The sequence below is a fragment of the Daphnia carinata genome, chromosome 1, assembly GCF_022539665.2.
Source record: "Daphnia carinata strain CSIRO-1 chromosome 1, CSIRO_AGI_Dcar_HiC_V3, whole genome shotgun sequence".
NCBI lineage: Eukaryota > Metazoa > Arthropoda > Branchiopoda > Diplostraca > Daphniidae > Daphnia > Daphnia carinata.
In genome coordinates, this window is record NC_081331.1 from 14,095,576 (window position 1) to 14,114,848 (window position 19,273).

Sequence of the window (19,273 nt, forward strand, 5' to 3'; positions counted from 1 at the left end):
ATTGAGCAAATGCAAATATTAAAAGCATGTGAACCAAGCTTTACGGCAAAGAGTTCATAATCCTTCGCATAGCCAAACACAGGTAAGAAGCTGGTAGCACAAAAAAAAAAAGCAAAAACCATAGTTGCAAAGTAGTCAACAGATGGCCACGCACCACTTTTCTCTTTTGAAATGAAAAAAAAAGCAGGTAAATAAAAAAACAAGAAAGTTTTTATCCTCAGTCCCATCTTGCTTTCTACGAAACGGCGTCACAGGCTTCGCTACGTAACCAAGTGGAACTGTAAACACACTCACGTTTTGGTAAAGGTGTATGTACTCGAGGACGAGTGGTAGGTATTTAAAGCCCTCATTGAATTAGCGAAGGGTAGAATTAGTTGAACAAATGACACGCGTGTCTGAAAGTAGTGCAATAATAAAGCTGGAAACGTGAAATTAAATCATCAGAATGCTTTCATTTTAAGTACTGTACAATATATATGTTGTTGTGACATTTAGCGACGGCTTTCATCGTTTATCGTGTAGAAACGAGATTTAATTAAGCGTGAAGTTAAATACAAATTGTACGTTAGAATTCTTGTCGTAGAGTTAATCAAATCGTTGGTCGGACGTGATTCTCACATTATTTTCCCATTCTTGCCATTTCCGTACCTTCACGGACTCTTAAGCTGTTTCCATACTCAGCAATAGTGCATTTAAGGTAACCATCGAAGCGACCATCGAAGATAACCATCGAAGTATAAACTCTGCATTTCCGGAATCTCCAGTCGTTTCTCAATGACTGTGAGATTTTTATCTCATAAATCCGAAACTAGCAAGGTGAAACGTGTTTCGCTTTCAACACCTGCCTTCACCAGAGTCCTACGGGAAATTCCCGTTTTTGGGGTCACTCAGGGCCACGATCTATTCTTACAGCACACTATTTAAAGCGCCCTTTGCAAACGTCTCACGAGATCTGCATCGTCTAAGTGAATGGCACCTGACACACGAATACTGTCGATCACGTTTTAATCAAATTCTTCCTAGTCCCTCATAACCAGGTACAATAAAAAGAACTAAACATTAAGTGACACAACGAAAAGAGTTCTGTTAGAGCAATCGCTTTAATGAAACCAGGAAACAGGTTTATAATATCAAAATTATTTGCTTGTCATGTTACTGTCAGAAAAACACGAACTGAGTTACCTCCTTAAAATTAATTATGCATCGCCGCACATGAATGCGTGTCGGCAGGTCCTCACTATATTCAAACGCATACGTTAAATGAAATCGTGATTGTATGGAGTTCGCATTGCTGTGTTAAAGACCAAAAGCCCCGTGTGCCACCTGTCCTGTAAATAATCAAGTAGACAAACTGAAACTGCTGGAACTTACGTTGATGTAGCCGTAACGTTATGCCTTCCCGTGTTCATCATTCAAATCGAAATGGTGGACCTTCACCTATAAAACTCACGGAATAATTGCCTAACGGAACACTGATACGAGTCTCTTGTTCTACGAACGTTGGAAACTGTGCGGGACGGAACAAGACTGGGTCACATGTACCGGAGGAAGCTGATCCGTGAAAAATAGGAAAATACACGGGCAACTGGCAGTTTGCGTGGTACGCGCAAGTTTCATGTCGAAATGATTTTGGGAAAAAGGCGTGTCACCGGAGGTCTAAGTCCTATCAAATTGGCCATCCTTTTCCGTCTTGCACAGGGGAACCGTTAGAAAAAGAATAGGAACAAGAAGATGAGATCGAAAAAGCCAAGTATTCTTTGCATTTTCCACCGTTTACCTGCGTGAATGTCAAACCCCAAAGATTAACGACGTCCCATTGCACGGAAAAACCAAACAACAACAAAATCGCTACACATGGGAGTGGAAAAAAGAAAAGAAATATGTGTAATGAGCTGACATAATAACGGATGAAAAATAATTGAATGTTTAATGCTCAAACGTGGAAAAAATACACTCGCTGAAATGATTCTAGTCGGGGCTATTATTTTCCCCCTCGATGATTTAAAAACGCATTTTCTTGTTTGGTTTTGCAGAGATGCAACGGACCTGATCTAACAAAGGTAGCGAGATGTACAAATAACGTTACTATTCGTTACCCTTTTTGGTTTGCTTCCATTTATAATACTCTCCATCAGTTAGAATGATATCAACCTTGAAGCCCACCTGTGCGCAGGCGCAACACTTTGCAGGGAAGCCAAATACATCCCTCCCCTTAATTTTTTCCTTCCATCATTCATCATCCGCAGCGTGATTCTCACGTCCTTCACGGTTGATGCCATCCTTTAGAAATGTTCTTTGCCAGTGGATAACAATCGAAGAAGCAATCCTCTGTTTTACCCCCACCGGCTGTGGCACAAAATGCACTTTCGCCCTCGTAACTCAAATTTATGGAACCCGGACGGCGCCATCCTTGCTTTTTTAAAAATAAAATGACAAACAATAAAATTGTTTCGTTATTCGATTGCGAAACCTTTTATTGTACCATGTTCCTATTCTCGTGATTCAATATAATTTCACGGTTAGCTAGTTGCTATTAAGCTAATTCACAAATCATAGGGTAATGGCAAACTATATAGAAACAGATGTTTGATGAGTCGTGAAAGTGTTGTTAACGTGCCCCCTGTTGGTCTCGTAGCCTTGTCGTCGCACTTTCGACAAAAATGAATTTTCACGAACGTCATCTGTTGTTTCCTCTTGTTCCAAAACTGTGCTAATACCGTTGTCCGTAGCACGAAAGACTTGTTCTTGTTTCTTTTAGCGAGAGAGACGGTACATCCCCCGTGTTTTTTTAAAAACAACTCCTTAAAAAAAAAAAATTTAGAGTCACGTCTCTTCGAGCCGTGAAAGTACCGCTGGCTGCTCTTTTATGATGAATTTTAATATTTATTACTTGAAAGGGCCACAGTGCAACGTTCTGCTAACCCAATATCACAAGAAACGACTTCCAGAAAACTGTATGATAAATGAATTCACAATGAAATTAATCAGAATATTCAAGCGACGTAAAACAAGGATGACGACAAAGTCCGTTATGACTACATGATTGCCATTTCGACGGAGGAGTGTCCACACATATTTCTATAACGTCGCTAACGGTTACACCATCAATTTTTTTTTTTTTCGAAAATAGAACTCTGATGCTGCATTGAAAAAGGGTATAACAATAGACGTTTGGGTGTTGTCAATAACATTCTTTTTCCCATGTGCGTCTAATAACTTCTTTATTTTTATGGCGCTCTTTCTTTTTCCTTCTTCCATGTTTCATCCGAGACCGTTAGAGATCCTACTACCCTACAGCTAAAGCTGAATGCTTTTTTCGTTATATTTGGCAATTATATACATACAGTTACAAGACACGTCACATGAAGATGCCTATCTTTTGTTGAGCTCATCTCCTCCTCCGGCCTTTTTTTTTTCTTTTCGTGCTGTATAACAATTAGCAAAGATTCGATAAGAGGGTTCTTGTTAGCGTATATGTCGATCGTTAAAAAAAAAAACGAACGCCAAATGCGATTTCTTTTTTTTTTTGTTATTATTTTAAAAAAGACGAACACATTTCTTATAGTTGTTCGAAATGGTCGTAACGCTTAATATCTTTATACGGTTGCATGCATTCGCTGTGCGTACAATGAAGGGCTTTCACCACTAAGACAAAGATAGCGGATCTGCAGACGTGTTATCGTGTCCCGCTGTTGCGTGACAAGACATGAGACTGTAACTGCTCGTCCTAACAAACCACTACTTTTCTACTGGCCCAAAAAGCTGGCACTCGCTCATCGTCGTGTACAAGTATCCCGGTTTTTCGTGAAATGGCAATTGAACTCGACGTGGACGGACGTGGACGCCATCGACAGAAACCGGCCGAGGATGTTTAACGATTTAGTGTTACAACTCTTTTGTCTTGGCACTTTGCACGTCATTATGATGGATGAGGCACGAACGCAAAAACACTTCGTCCATCACGTACGACTTTCACCTGTCAGCTGTCATTTAAAAAGAAGCGCGTAAGGCACGCGGACCGATGGACGTTATCAACGAATATTCACCGTGCACTCGTCCTATTTTCCCTCAATATTCGCTTATATGTAAATGGCCAACCAACTTTTCTGTTCTTTTTTTTTTATTCGTATTTATTGCGGCCGAGGTTGGATATAGGTGGAATTTTTAAAAATGGCGCTTCTCTATGCTTCCTCACCTTAGTTCGATATTCTAGCCTACATATACAGCAGGTAAGTAGGATAGAATATAAATGACTATGGCTAAATAAATGGACATGACAGATGGCCGTGACACTCCTATATTCACTCGGTCTTCGTAGAGTAGTCTAACGGTATACACCATCACAACGCTTGGCCATCAACTCGATATTGCATTATCATAAAAAACGATTGCGGAATGTAGCCCATAAGAACTTGGACTGGACGGCGGTCGCCTGCGCGTATATAGGCATCGCCCACCAACACCCGTGAGCGGCCGTCGTTGACTATAATCATCAATTGACTACATTAAAATGACCTTAGGCTATACACAACCATAGCACAAGAGCATATATGAATCCGATTCACCGCATTTTTTGAACTGGACGTATTCACCAAGCGTTCACCAAAGAAAACGGAGCAATCATTCTTGTCATACATTTGTGGAAATCTCGTTCTTTTTTTGTTTATTCATTGTTCCAGTTCGGTATCTTCTGGTCTATTCGAACATAGAACAACAATTGTTCCCATTTATCCGGAACTTGAAACATCTATCCCAGAAACTTCTTTTAAGTGACACGAAAAGATAAACTTTGTTTTCAAATTTAATACGTATTGTTCGCATTTCGATTTTGGCCGGAAATAAACACCCAGCCCTTATAGTTTCCCATCCATATTTTTTATGTCTAGGATTTAAATTGAACAAAATGACTAGCCAGTCTAAACAACGCCCATTTATTTGAAAGGTGAAAGTACTTGCAACAAATCTTGTCACTTTATTCTACCTTAATTTATTTCAAAAGAAAACTGGAACGCCATTCAATGAGCTCATGGATCGCAATATTTTTTCTCCAACAACAAAATGTTTTTCTTCCTACACCTACTTAAATTTCTCTGAAATTGTCCTTGAGCCTTGCAATACCTAAGTTCATACTTTGAACGAATTTTTGTTTCCTCCCCTCTTTTCAAAAACCTTAATGACTTGGGCGTTTCTTACCATGCCTCTTTGCGCCCACCTAATGGACTACACGTGCGGAAATTTAATCATTCAGCATACGAATTAGTAGTTACACCTGTGGCCGGTTAAAGCCCATCATGTGCTTTTTATAGCAAATGTTAAGTAGAGAAAGTTCCTTTTAATTGCGTAGATTGAATCCGAAACAATGAAAAGTTTCGATTGTTCATTTTTTTTTGTCCGTGTTTTAAATAGCATGCTGAAAAAGAAATAGAGACTTGTGAGTTTCCTTGTTATTTTCTCCTTTTTCTTGTCTAAAAATTGAGTGCCGGAACAGCCAACAGGAATTGCGCTGGAAGGGAAAATATCGAAAGGCCTCAAGCATATCGTTATGCAGTTTGAAAAGTACGCGGTTCACGGCCATCCCGACTCTTTTTTTTTCCATATCGTCGAGACCTCACTTATTTTGCTGGATGTGCTCCTAGACATATATTGCGTCGGAGTCTCGACTCCGCCTACAACCCTTTCGTCATAGGAAATAGCTCTGTGAAACTTGAGCTCAGTAGTTGCACTCGATCCCGACTGACCGGATCAACGAGATTTCCAGTGTGTCTCTCTCTCTTTTATCACCAGTGCTGACAAAAGAGACCGCTTCTCACGAAAAAAACAGCAGGTGAATATTATCCAACTGGAAAAGAGGAACGAAACTCGAAAGACCGCGACGTTTTATCCCGCTCGCTTCCGCCCCGCACGAACACCATCTTAGCGTTGATCGCGACCGTTAAAGATCGTGTCTACCGTCAACGTTTCAAGCCTTTTGGCCAGAAGCTCACCGAGTCTCGTTGGAATATTACAGCCAATACGGTAAGTCATTATACGTTTTCGTTGTTTATTACTTGCCTTTCACGAGGTTATCAGTTACATAAACGTTGCCATTTCACCATTACTATCAATCATTTCTTTTTCTGGTCTGCAGTTAGGCTGTCTAACGTTTCATATTCAAATTTAATCGGTATGCAACATTTTCACGGTCGTTGTGTTGCGAGATGTCGGGAGTGAACAAACGCACGTAACTGCTCGTCTTGCATTTTTCTTTCCCTTTCTACGTGCAAAGTCATTCACACGACGTAGAAACTGAAAAGCCTAACGTAGACGTCGTTTTATTTTTACAGCGTGTGTACACCGTCGTTCTAACTGTACACGATTCGATAGGGCAGAGACGGAAAAAGGGAAACCATTTGTTGAATGTAAAAACACGATGTCTAGAATTGTCGGCGTGATTTGTTGGAGCGCGAAAGGTAAAAATAAGAAATCAAAACTGCCGCTTGTTTAGAAAACGACTGCAACCAACGGTGACGAGAACGAACGGCCAAATGAAAGGGAACTGCGAAGAAAAGCGAAACGGAACAATCACGTCAACCGCGTGCCGCTCATCCTCACACGTTCGAAGCCCGTTGTTCGTGTAAAAGAAGAAACTGACAATAACACACGGGCAAGATCAAGGAAGAAGCTATTCTCCGAGACCTTCTAAGCCATAAACGAAAGAGGTGACCGTGAAAACTAAAGTAACGAGGGCTGCTACCATTTGAATGGTAATCGATGTAACGGGCACGTCGCAATTGAGCGTGGCTGTCGTGAAAAGAATGACGCAAACAACCAGGAACTACTTGAACATTTAATCGTTTGATCGACGTCTATAGGAGAAGTTTGTTTGTACTTGATTGGCACTTGTAACTGTGCATGGAGATTCATCTGCATAGAGAAATGGAGTAGTTTTGCCCATGGCCATTCACTTTCGTATTTATCTCGCCTGCCTTGAGCTATTAGTTGAACAATTTAGACTCTGCGGGGTCAGGACGATGATTGTCTGGCTTCTTTTTTTTTCCTTACGATAATGACGCCCGTTCGAAAAGAGTTAAGCCTCGATTTTCAGGCGATTACCTTGTGAAAGATTTCCTGCAATTCTCTGCTCACCAAGATCATGGCTCTTTCCGGTCGATGGTGTCTCTCTGTGCCGATAGAAGTGCCGCTTTTCGTACAATTTATTTCATTGTCGGTGAGTCTTTCTTATTGTTTGAATCAATGTACCTTATAAGACTTGAACCCATCGGACGAAAGGGAAGAATCCTGGGGCAAAACAACGACATCTGTAAGCTTACTAAAAATCTCTTCAACCGTGATGATTCATATCGAGCATGCGCGCATATCGTACAATCACAGTGGCCGAGTTATGTGGTTTTGTCTGTCAGATGGTTTGGGGTCTCTTTCTTTTTCAGTTGTCCCTTTTGCTCTCTTCTTCATTCTTCATACGTCGTGGCGGAAGCACGCCAGAAATACCGGATGGACGGTAATGACTTGTGTGTTCCTGTTCTATACGTAACAGTCTGATTCCCTCGCTAACATCGGCCTACCACAGAAACCCTAAGACACACGACAGAGAAAATCATGGGAAAGAAAAAACAAAGTTGATGGAAATGGGAACAAAGTTAATTTTTACTCTCTTTTCAAGGTGTGCCGTCGTTTATATCTCATTACATAGCGCTGCGTTATTTGCTGTTTGCCTTTCATATATTTAAAGTACTCATTATGCCTATTATGGATGAACGTGTCAGCCACAGTGTTTCCTCCTCTTTCCGGTTTAAATGTATTTGCCCTAAATAAATAGCGACAGGTACACGATTGCCACGTCGGATGACTTATGCCCTTGTTCGTGGTCGCCACCGACTGTAGCACGAACTGTGCTGGCCTATTATCACGACTTCCGGACCAATAAGTGGTGCGTGCGCATTTATTCTATACTGTATAGTGGCACGAGCTGCAAAAAAGAAGACTATCAAACAATTTCAGAGAACGCAATTATTCACGGTCCACTAGCACACCCGAGTTTCCGAGGGGTCCACAGTCAGGTGAACGAGGAGAAAAATCAAGAGCAGACAACAGCAGTCTAGCGTCGACAATCTGTGTCTCACATTTGTATCCGATCCACCCCTCGGAATATTCACGGTCGAGTTGAAATAGGAGAAGATTAAACAAGAGAACGGTTACAACAACCGGAGAAGAATTAAATGTATATTTTTCAAATCGGGTTTATAGCATCTTTGTTCATCATAGGGGGTTCGATAAGCCTGCGGTGAATATTCCTATTTGATGTTGGCCTGTAGGCTCAGAGCTTCCAGATTGCTGTCTCTTGTTATATTCTTTTTCAAGGGCTAATACTTTTATAGTACCGTATAGCTTACGTGTTTCAGAGTGAATTTTAGATTTAAAAAAAAAAAAGAATGAAGAGGCAGGTTATAACGGTATCAGTTGATGGCTGGCGGTGGAGCATTTGAAGTCGTGCAAAGGGCTTAGTAAGGCCGTGATCCACAGGGAGCCGTATCCATTGCCGCCAGCAGTAAAAGTGTCCATGTTCATATTCAAAAACTATTTTTTTTTTTTTTTTTAACTCACCTCGAGAAATCGTTCATCACGCATCGCTCGCGTGTTTTCAAACGTTACCTTTGGACGTTATTTTGGACGCCTTATAGCGCATCCACAAATGGGTTGATGATGATGTAACGATAGGACAGGGAGGGTCAAGAAAAGTTAAAGGTCAAGCTCATTTATTATAGACCTTTGTTTTGTTTAAATTCATCTCTGACATGCGTAACGGATCTTTTCTTCTACTTCCATAGTCCTATAGTTCGCTTTATACACGCGCTATTTAGCTGGACTGTGTGTATACAGGAGAAAACGGAGAGAAAATTGCGCCTTTCTCTCCCAATACTTTCTGTTTGTGGACATACAAAAAAAAGAGAATTGTTTTTTCGAGTGCGTCTGTGTGAAGGCCTTTGCGTTTTCATTTTTTGGCCAACACATTTCAACCGGAACCTGATCGATCCATACACCTTATCTTAACCTATATAGAACAACACGCATGGTCGCTCTTTAGCTCTACATGTCACGTCGAGTGTGTATCTATCCCATTGTCCGTACAGATATAGAGGTCTTTAAAGCTGTCATCATTACAGTGATGTATGGAATGAGATGCTGCGGCTGGCCGGAATAGTTGTTGATATATAAATCAAGCTTTCTCAGTTCGAGGGGGAACGGATGAAGAGGTTCAAACGAGAACAAACCCAAGGAAAAACAGAAACATTAGCGAGGATTAAAAGGAGAGCATTCATTTGGAGTTAATGTTCCGATTCTCACATTCGTTGACGATGGGAACCGATTAGAAACAAAATCCAAGAATCATATCCTACCGTAATTAAATGCTATCAAAAGTACATCTTATTTCTCTTTTTCCTGTTTTCGTATGCACAGTCAAAAGAACAATGGACATTTTCTATTTTTTGCCACTTTTTCTTTTCTTTCCCTCATTTTCTCCAATTAGAAACACGCAAGAAAATTCAACAAAAAAAAAAAAAAGAGTATATTGGCTGTGATGGCCGTCGTCCACGATTTCATTGTGTTTTTTTTTTCTAAAACAAAAAAAAAAGGGGATCTCACAATTCACAAACTCTTCTTCCATTTTTCTCTCGCTTTCTTTAGTTTTCTCTGTTGTTTTGCGCGTCCAGCAAAGCGACGCGAGAAGAAGGAAAACAAAAGGAAGGAGAAACTGATGGACTAGATCGACGGAAACCTGACCCACCTGCAGTGAACACTATTACAATGTTATAGTCATTTGAAAGACTTCGTCAGAACGTCCTGCTGCGAAAAGTATTTCGCGGTCTGGTTGCACGACCAACAGGATAAGAGTCTCTTCCCTCATCCATTTCCCTCTTTCCCTACCTGAGAAAGGACTATACACAACAAACGTGTCCAATAGGGAGGCAAAACAGTTGCAGGAAACGGTCGGCTTTCATCTTCCTTTTTTTTTCACGTCGTAAACACGGCCGATATCCTCCTTTTTTTTGTGTGTGTGCTTGTCTTTTCCGCGCGTGGACAATAGTTTGCAACTGAGACGGCGGCATAGTGGGCCGGGCTCTTTCAAGAAGAGAAACCGCCCCAGCTGCTACTTCTATGCGGTACCTATATACCGACGCACTCTGTTCTGCTGTGTGTCTATAAAAGTGGAAAGCCGCTGGCTGGCCATTTCAGTCTCTCGTCTTCCGTCTCCTGAGCCGCAGTGGGCTCTTAGTTCCAATTTCGATCCCATGTCGCATTGCAAAAAAGTGGTCAAGTGTTTGTTGACATGAGCTTCTATTCCGTTGACCTCGTTTCTTGATTTATTTGAAGGTAGTCACAGTGTAGTTCTTTTTAAACGCAGGCGGCCGTCAACGCGATTTTGAAAGTGCCGAGCGGGGAAGAATCGAGAAACAATCAACAATCAAGACAAGGAGTTTGTCATTCAGTTGGCGGAGGCGGAATCGAAGCGCATCCGCCTCACACATAGTGGTAGGTAAAAGAACAACTAAAACAGTTATGTCTTTAACGGGACACATCAAGACGAATCATTCAATTAAGAAAAGAAAAAAACGAAAGCTCAACGGAAAAGAATAGTGTTAAATAACTGACTTGACTCAACTGCCGTTGTGTTACTTTATCTATTTTATCTACCCGTATGCCGTACGTTTCTCTAATTGAAAATAGATTACGACTGCCAATTGTAAAATTTAGCGTGCGTGACGAGTATCAAACTCTTTCTCAATTGCAACTCATTCTAAAAGCTCGCGGGAATGAGAGGAGCATATTCCAATCGAAAGTTGAACCCCCAGATTTCCGTTTACAAAAATAATTTCTATGGTTAAGTGTTCCAGTGGTGTGTTTTACGCGCACAAACACCGAAGCGTTTTATTATAGCGCACATACAATGCGCCTCCGTGTGTCCCGATGCGCATTTTGCTTTCAATTGACGCTCGCTGAATTTCCCGGAACATGTCCAGATTTTATTGATCCACTAAAAACCGAGCCGTTATGTAGAAAGCATTGAGGCAAAGGACCTTCATCCTTTTTCTTCTTGATTTTTTGACGATGCTTACGCAACGTTCCGTATTCGTTATTTTCCCCTTTCCTCTTGTTACAAGCCGTGAATGCGATGATTACACATTGATGCTGCTACAGCGCTTGTTGCTTCACCATCTGTCCGAGTCGTTTAACAAAGTTCCGGCAAGGTCTGATTATTGAATAGTGAACAATATTTTGACTGTTATAACGGTTTGTTTATTTTTTTAAATTGATTTCTTGTGTAACAAATAAAATAAAAGGAGTGACTTGTGTTCTGATGTTGCAACAAGCACCCAGCTGGTTTTTAATGCTTATGGAGGGTGAATTGTTACCGCTGCAATAGTTCTCTAATCGAGGCTTGTGGTTCTCAACAGCAAAGAAAGAGTCATTTTTAAATTTTCCCCTTCTTTTTTTTTATGGGTTTGTGTGTTTCAGAGTCTGCAGAGAAATGGTGTCGTGTTCTACATCTCAATTATGGATGATAAGAAACAGAGGAAACACATCGGAAAGAGGACCGAGATTATCGAGATCGACGTCAGTCACCGCAACAAGACGGATTAAGATGTTGGTGGTTGCGCAAACCGTGTTCCTCCTGGTCACTGGCGCCGGGCTACAGATGGTCTCTTCGGCACCCACACCTGCACACAGCGACGGTACAATATTTTATAAAATGATTGCATCGTAATCGAATACCGTCACAAGTAACTAACAAAATTTAAATGGCTTTCATCGTTCAACTTCAGTTACCGTTCTGCATTTCAAAATATCAGCCACGGTGCATAAAGGAGGAGCTAGATCCTTCGTTACGCTTATCTCAAAATTAATTTCATTGCATTCTGAAGATCCCGTTTATTAGAATGTTGAACTTTACGTTATGCTGTGCTGACCGTTTGATTGATTAGATCCTATTCGCTTTTTAGTTACCACCGTTGCTGGACAGGCTAATGACAGTAGCCTATTAACGGAGGCCAAATTAATGGACATTGTTAGAGAAGAAGGAAACAAAAGCACAGCGATTCATCTCGGCCATGAATGGTGGAGAAAAGGAGAAGTTGAAGAACCGCCTGATATCCGTTCTCGCAACGATCGCCAGTATTTCACTAACTCCAAGACATCACCTGGACTCTACACGATCAACAAAAACGATGTCCACCATGCAGGCACGCCATCTGCTTTATCTTCGTCCCAACCATCGATAATGGCAAGGACGAACACAACGAGGATCGTCAAAGAGGAAAATCTGGAGGACATGATTTTCAATATCGTCATTCAAAAAGAGCGGGCTGACAAATCGGCATTTATTGCGCCCGATGTCAATTGGCTGAGAGATTTGGTACCCAAGGTGGTCGACGTTGCCGACAAACCCGAGACACTCATCAAAGAAACAATAGTCAACGCCATAGATGGCGAACATGCCGTCGAAATCGAACAAATCAAAGACAGGCGATTGTTTGTCAACGTCGTCAAGTCGGAAATCGGATCGGACGTCGAGGTGCCCGACATCCTCGCTCGACTCAGCAATCTAATGAAGACGGGCGGTCCAGCCGTCGAATCCATCCTCCTTGAAAGCAGAGACATTGCCGAGCCAGAGAACTCCATTTACGTCATCAACATCATCATTTTCAACATCGTCGTTTTAGAAGCTCCCGTCGAAAAGCCCGTCTTTGTCAAAGACAAGGTCAGCAACATCGAGCAAGACATTACCGAAGATTCTTATCTCGTAGCTCTGCGAGAATCGCAACAAAATCGATTGGGTTCTTCTCCGATCGGTCGCCATAAAAACCCATCACCCGCCATCGCATTAGAAGACAATCAATCGAGGACTCCAGACTCTGCCATCGCAGAAGATTCTTACATTGTAGCTCTCAGAGAATCGCAAAAGAATCGCAATAAAAGCTCTTCTCCATCCATCCATCATCACCACCATCATGAAGAGAAGCATCCTCACACTAGACCACATCATGTAGTCGTTGAAAAAGTATCAGACCAGCAATTCAACGGCCATTACCTGACCGAAGTACCGACGTACGCCTACGCTTCGACGGCCAGACCTTTGATGGCTATGGAGAAAGACTATCTACGTCGATTTACCATCAAACCAACCCAGCCATCGGTGGCGGTCGAACAGGGACAACCGATGGAAGAACAAGAACAACCGATAGAAGAACAAGAACAGGATGAAGTGGACCAATCGGCGGCTGAGCAAGGACTGCTGACCAACGTTCAAGAACATTTGCCTACATTACTAGTCGACCCGAATGCCAGCCTCGAGTTTGTTAATTTACCAACGGGGCCGTATTTTACTAATCCAAGTTTCGATGTTACGCAGATTGTCAGCACGGAACCTTCGTCGATTGAGAAACCGCCTGAGATCGAGGCCGTTGTTGTCGATGTTGCGCAGACGGCCGGCAACAATCATATACGAGTGACTACGAAGAAACCGGTAACGAAGAAGCCGTTGATAGTCAGAGTGCCTGAAGCAGTGGGTGTCATGACTAATAAGGCTACTAATATCGTGCGGAATCGAATCAGGACAGTCGGTTTATTCGGCATTCCCATGATGGTCGGGCTGGCCAGCACGGTCAACTCGTGGTTACCGACTGTGACGGCGTTAGGCCGCCGCAGAAGGAAGCGCTCAATCACGGAGGTGGACGATTGGCAAGACAATCATCGCCACACTAGCCGGGCTATTGAAGTCGCTCAAGTGCTGGCCCGCTTGATGGGCAAACGTTACACGGATGCGAGCAAAGAATCCCATCAACAGTCCGTTGTTGATAACCAGGAATATGGAGATCAAGAATGGTCCTCAGCATCGACGATGAATTCAAAGAATGAGGCTAGGGCTAACCGACGGAAGTGGTTTCCCTTTCGACGGACGGGCAACACACGCGTGAATTCAGAGCGTCGCCCGAGCACCAGACGTGCGACGTTTGCAAGAAAAATGAAAGACCTAAAATCTAATACTCGAAAATACATGACGCCGTTGTTCTACACGACGTTTTTCGCCAACGAAGATTCGCCTAACGTGATGGAACATGATCAGTCCATAACGAGTGAGCTGCAAAATGAAACTTTGGATGACGTGGAACCACAACAGGCCACAGAAGACGTCATGGAACATCGGGAAAATGTTGTAGAAGATCAAGAGGCCATAGAAAATGTTGTAGAAGATCAAGAGGCCATAGAAAATGTCATTGAACGTGCAGAGGTTGTAGAAGGCGTCATGGAACATCGGGAAGTCATAAAAGACGATGCGCAGAGCACAGATCCAATGACTAATTCAGCTGTGGGTCCTCCAGTCGAATACGACGACTACCAACCGGAAGAAGTGGAAACCAAAATGGCAGACAAAATCGATGATAACCCGGAAGAGGAGTTTTCGCAAATGTTTCCGGCTCTCAATCCACCTTCCGGCTTTGATTTCGACATTGTGTCCAACTTCGTCAGAGCCATGATGATGAACAACGAAGAGTACGACGACGGTCCGCCGGAAACGAGGGAAGAAGTCTTCTGGGTCAAAGAGGCTACCATTGTCAATACGACTCAGACGGTCAGCAGCAAACCACAGAAATTCGGCGGTTCCAGCATGTTGCTTTTGAAACCGAGCGGAGGACCAACTCGATTGACATCTAGCGGAATTAATGGCAGCACAGTGAGCGTCTTCTCGGCCGATCCGCTCATGCCCAACTACATCAACAACGAGAACGTGACCAACAGTCCAATCACTTACGTGTCCGTTAAATCACCGACCAAAGTGACTTGGCTTGGAGTTGGTCCGCCCGATGTTATAACATCCAGCACGCAGTCCTCATCTTCAGCAGAAAATGATCCAACTGGTGAAATCAACGATGAAATCCCTCTTGATTTACCACCCAGCGAAGTCGTTGGAGCCCCACTGCAATTTTACGACGAAGAAACGGACAACTACGTCTCGAAAGAAGTGCCGAGCATTCCAGGTCCTCCGACCGTTTCGTACTACACCGAACGAACGCCAAGTACCGATCGGACACCTAGCAATGATATCACATCAGAACAATCTTCAGTGATCAAAATACAAGAGATAACTAAACCAGCCCGGCCAGTATCGACTGATCTTCGTCCAGGTCTCTCTTCATTGTTGCTCACCATCGCCAGTTTCAACCGGCCCAGACTTCCGCCGCCCGTTGAAGTGTCCAATAATGTTTCCACAATCAAATACACCATAGGACAAGGATTCGCAACGCAGCCGCAAAGTGAATACAACGGAGACACAACAGACAAGTACACTCACGGTCACGGCATCGTATCGAAGCCGGACGATGTATCTAAATACACCCACGGTCACGGCATTATCGTCACAAATGCTCCGACCTATGAGTTTAATTCGCAGGTCGGAGAATCTTCGCTCCTGTCCAGCTCGTCCGATAACAACAACGTCCTATCCAATTTAATCAAGGGGACGGGCGCTAGTGAAAATGATGGACCAACAACACCTACCCTGTTGGGCGAGACTAGCATTCAATTCGTCGGGATGTACGGTGGTACATCGGTGGACAGCACAGTCGGTCCTTTCACAGCGACGGGCATATCGGATAGCGAAGAATTAGACTCGACGTTGGATGATTTGATCACGCAATTGCAAGCGAACATGACGACCGGTTTAGTGTCGACAGACCGGCCATTGGGAGGCATCCATTTCACGAATACATCCACCGATATCGTCATCATCAACCCGTTCGTGACACCCAGTTCCGTCTTCCCGCAGTTGCAAGTGGAAGCCATCGAAGCTGAAGATGGCGACACGTTCGGTTCAATTGATGACACGGCCATCGATGCGGATGATACGATCGTCGTCGACGCCCAGGATGGGGATCAACCAGACTCGGTGCCCAATGTTTCCAATCTAGCCAATCTCTTCTTTACCTCATCCGGAAGCAGCAGCTCTTCCGCTGGTTCTTCCGGCTCGTCTGGTGTCAGCAACGGAGGTGGTGGCGTCTCTGGTGATTCCGTTTCCTCTTCCACCGCAAACCCAATCGCTTTGTTCTACACTTTCGGATTGGCCGCTGTAGGCATTTTGGCCTTGACATTGCCATTATGGGTTCCGTTTGTGGTCGCCAAGATGAAACGCCGAACGTATGCGCCATCGAAGACCTATCCGGCCAGCAAGAAGAAGCCAACGTACGGCTATCCTTCATCACCACCCAAAAAGACATACGCAGAGCCACCTCCGAATCATTACCAAGACCTGGATGAAGAAGAATTATACGGCAATGAACATTACCTCGATCAACATCAAGTGGGCAGTGTTTTATCCCAACCACAATATCAGAGCACGACCATTGAAGATTTATACCGTCCTAGTGTGGGTGATGTCCTCAGCACCAATTCGGACGACCACTACATCTTCCGTGATTCGATAGCGCTCAATCCGGAGGACGACATGTTCCATAATCCTGGACCTCTTAGCTCTGAAACCATCTACGGCTCGCCGGCGCGTATTTATTTGAAAGCAAGACGTAAACGTTCCAGCAGATTCAAACGATCCAACAAGCGATAAAGTTTATTAAGAAATATGGCGTGTAAATAAGTTTATTGACGTGAGGATTCACGTCTTAGTCTCCTTCTACTATGACGTTGATTGTAATTAGCACATGAACGATAGCTTTAACCCAACAATTCTAACTGCATCTCCAGTGAACCGAAGGGCTTCTGGTATTTTCATCAAATGTTTTATCTTTCAACGTTCCTCAAATGAACATTATACGTGGACATGTTGCGTATTCAGAAATGACAAGTCAAAGCCTAAACTCTGTTCTGAATGGATAATGGAACGCTAGGCTTGCACCTCAGATCACCAGGTATTTCAGTATAATAAGTCATAATATTATTGATTAACAAAATTGTCATTAAAAATTGCAGTTACTCCAAATCAGTCACGTCGAATGATGCTGTCCGGTGGCTGGGTTTCCTTCATAAAAACATCGCTAACTTCATGCTCATTTTCAGTGGACTTTGAATGTCCATCATTATCTGTACAACTTATGTTGGTAGCAATCACGATGATTGCTTACATCATACGCGTAGAAGGTGCGTGAATTTTATCTTACAATTATCGATTATTTTTACACTATTTTTTGTCTAAACTGCAGGTTTGGAATTATCGAGATGATAATCAACACCATACACCACAAAATGTTGACTGTACAAATGACATTTCACGATTCGTGTCAATTGCTTTGCTCTTTTCTCGTCATCATAGTCCCGCAGAGAAAAGAAATAGTGGCATGAGACATTCTGAGACCTTCAAAGTTGTTTGGCAATTGCAAATCGCTGTGGTATTAGTTTAAAAGAATAAGCCATAGTTTAACAACGTGCACTTAATTACCAAACCTAAGAAAGCTGCTCAGGTATTTACCACTGAAACTGCGCAGAGATCCGCGGACAAACACATTCCTGGAAATTACTTTTATTATACAATGTTCATGGTTTAAAATTACTGCTTTCAATTGTTGATTCGTTTAGAGTTTGATTCGTGTTAATTTTTTTTTTCGTCGGCGTGGCCTTTGTTTATTTTTATACAAAAAAAAATGTGCTTGGCCTGAAGTTTATATAGCTCCTATTCATGTATTTAATTGTATCATAAATTGTTATTCTTCTCGTTAAGTTTGACTTGGGCTTAAATTCGCTCTTTCCCGTTTCATTTGTTGCTGTTTTACGTCATTATATTCATATATGTAACCATATATTTTTCTAGCAAGCATTTCACCACATATACCAGTCAGACCAATATAATATCAGCTTGTTATATTTGTTATTAATATCTGTCTAACACTAATACAGATGAAAGTCTCAGAATGAGCGTGTTTGTTTTTTAACTCAAAGCTCGCGTACTCCGAGTTAACCGATGAGGATTCTGTTTTCAAACCTTGTCTCTTCTATCTTCCAGAAGTCAATGAGTCTTTATTGCGTGATATTTTATACGGCTGAATATTTTGTTATTACTGAAAAAACGCACCAGACAACACCATTACACAGTTTTCAAAATCTACATGATCAACAGGAAAACCAATGGTTCTATCGGTATTGGCGTTCACATTTGGCTAAAACACATTAGCTTTTATCGAATACAAATTACAAATTTTATGCGTGAAATTTCCGTGAAAAAATTGGGTTTAAAAATAAGCCCGAAAAAATAAGCCCGAAAAAATAAGCCCAGAAAAAACGCGTCTATATCAAAACGATTCAGTAGACCCTTTGGTAAGTTGATTGCATTTATATTTACATCACCTATACAATATCGAGCTATAAATTAGGGGACACATTTTGAACACTTAATCAAGTCTAGAAAATCTAATAAATCTTGTAGCCCTTTCCGTTGAAGGTGATGTGGACGGAGGCACGGGATCACCGTTAGGCTGGAATCCATCATAATCGGTGGTTCAAGTCAACATGAATTTCTGATATTCACGAGAAATCCAGTTAGAAGATCGCGTGTTAGTGTACGATTCTTTTCCATAAGTGCTGTAGGCGACTCCTGGCATTTTCTTTTGGATGCTGTCCCTAACGATTGATCGTATACTATACAAGCTGGTCAAGGATGGACTAAAAGCATCAATCCTATATACAATTATTTTTAGAGGGTTTACTAGAAAACTTGTTTAGGCCACTGCTTTTTCCTTTCGTGTAAAAATGTACGTCTACCTTTGCTTGGCCTCCATCATCTTTGACCGAGGCTCCAAGTGTAGCTCTGAACACACGTATGAACGCACGTAGTTAAGTAAGTTGTAAATCGACGCATTTAAATATGCAAAGCGGTATTATAAACAATTTGTAAAAACAAAAATTGCTGAAACGTTTTCGGCACGAAGTCAAGAGCACAAATGAAAACTCTAACCAATAACTTAGAGAAGCTCTTAATATATCATTCTGACTTCTTCATTCGTGCGTTTATTCAACAGGCAGTATACAGTGGTTAAACATGTCATAAATTCAAAACAGCTAAACACGTTCTTTTGCTCTCGCCCTTGAAAATGTAAATCCCAATGTGCCGTTCACCATCTGCAACGTACTAACCTCACACACTCCTAACGCTCAGATAGCGATAGCTTCGTCCAATACTTGAACAAACTTTCTTGGTTCGATGGCCTGGATAACCTTGTCAGACAGGTGAAACATCTGGTAGTACATGCCGTCGTTTCAGAAACGGTTGATGCGT

At 42.3% G+C, this 19,273-nt stretch overlaps 1 protein-coding gene across 3 annotated transcripts; it reads left to right on the forward strand.

Moving 5' to 3' along the window:
- The first annotated feature begins 5,731 nt into the window (after nucleotides 1-5,731).
- On the forward strand, nucleotides 5,732-17,868 carry LOC130690930 (uncharacterized). 3 transcript variants are annotated; one of them, XM_059494931.1, is made up of 5 exons: nucleotides 5,732-6,015; nucleotides 11,515-11,732; nucleotides 12,000-16,916; nucleotides 16,978-17,145; nucleotides 17,208-17,868. In XM_059494931.1, the coding sequence occupies exons 2-3, from the start codon at nucleotides 11,528-11,530 to the stop codon at nucleotides 16,613-16,615; spliced, it is 4,821 nt and encodes a 1,606-aa protein (XP_059350914.1). In that variant the 5' UTR covers nucleotides 5,732-6,015; nucleotides 11,515-11,527; the 3' UTR covers nucleotides 16,616-16,916; nucleotides 16,978-17,145; nucleotides 17,208-17,868. The 3 variants fall into 3 exon arrangements, with proteins under 3 accessions (XP_059350914.1, XP_057369785.1, XP_057369784.1); XM_057513802.2 differs by lacking the exon at nucleotides 5,732-6,015 and adding an exon at nucleotides 10,251-10,534; XM_057513801.2 differs by lacking the exon at nucleotides 5,732-6,015 and adding an exon at nucleotides 10,251-10,530.
- Nucleotides 17,869-19,273: the final 1,405 nt, after the last annotated feature.

What these genes read in the sequence shown, in the direction of transcription:
- LOC130690930 (XM_059494931.1), top strand. Translation starts at nt 11,528, where the DNA reads ATGGTGTCGTGTTCTACATCTCAATTATGGATGATAAGAAACAGAGGA. An exon ending in CACACCTGCACACAGCGACG is followed by an intron (nt 11,733 to 11,999) that starts GTACAATATTTT and finishes TTCGCTTTTTAG; the next exon opens with TTACCACCGTTGCTGGACAG.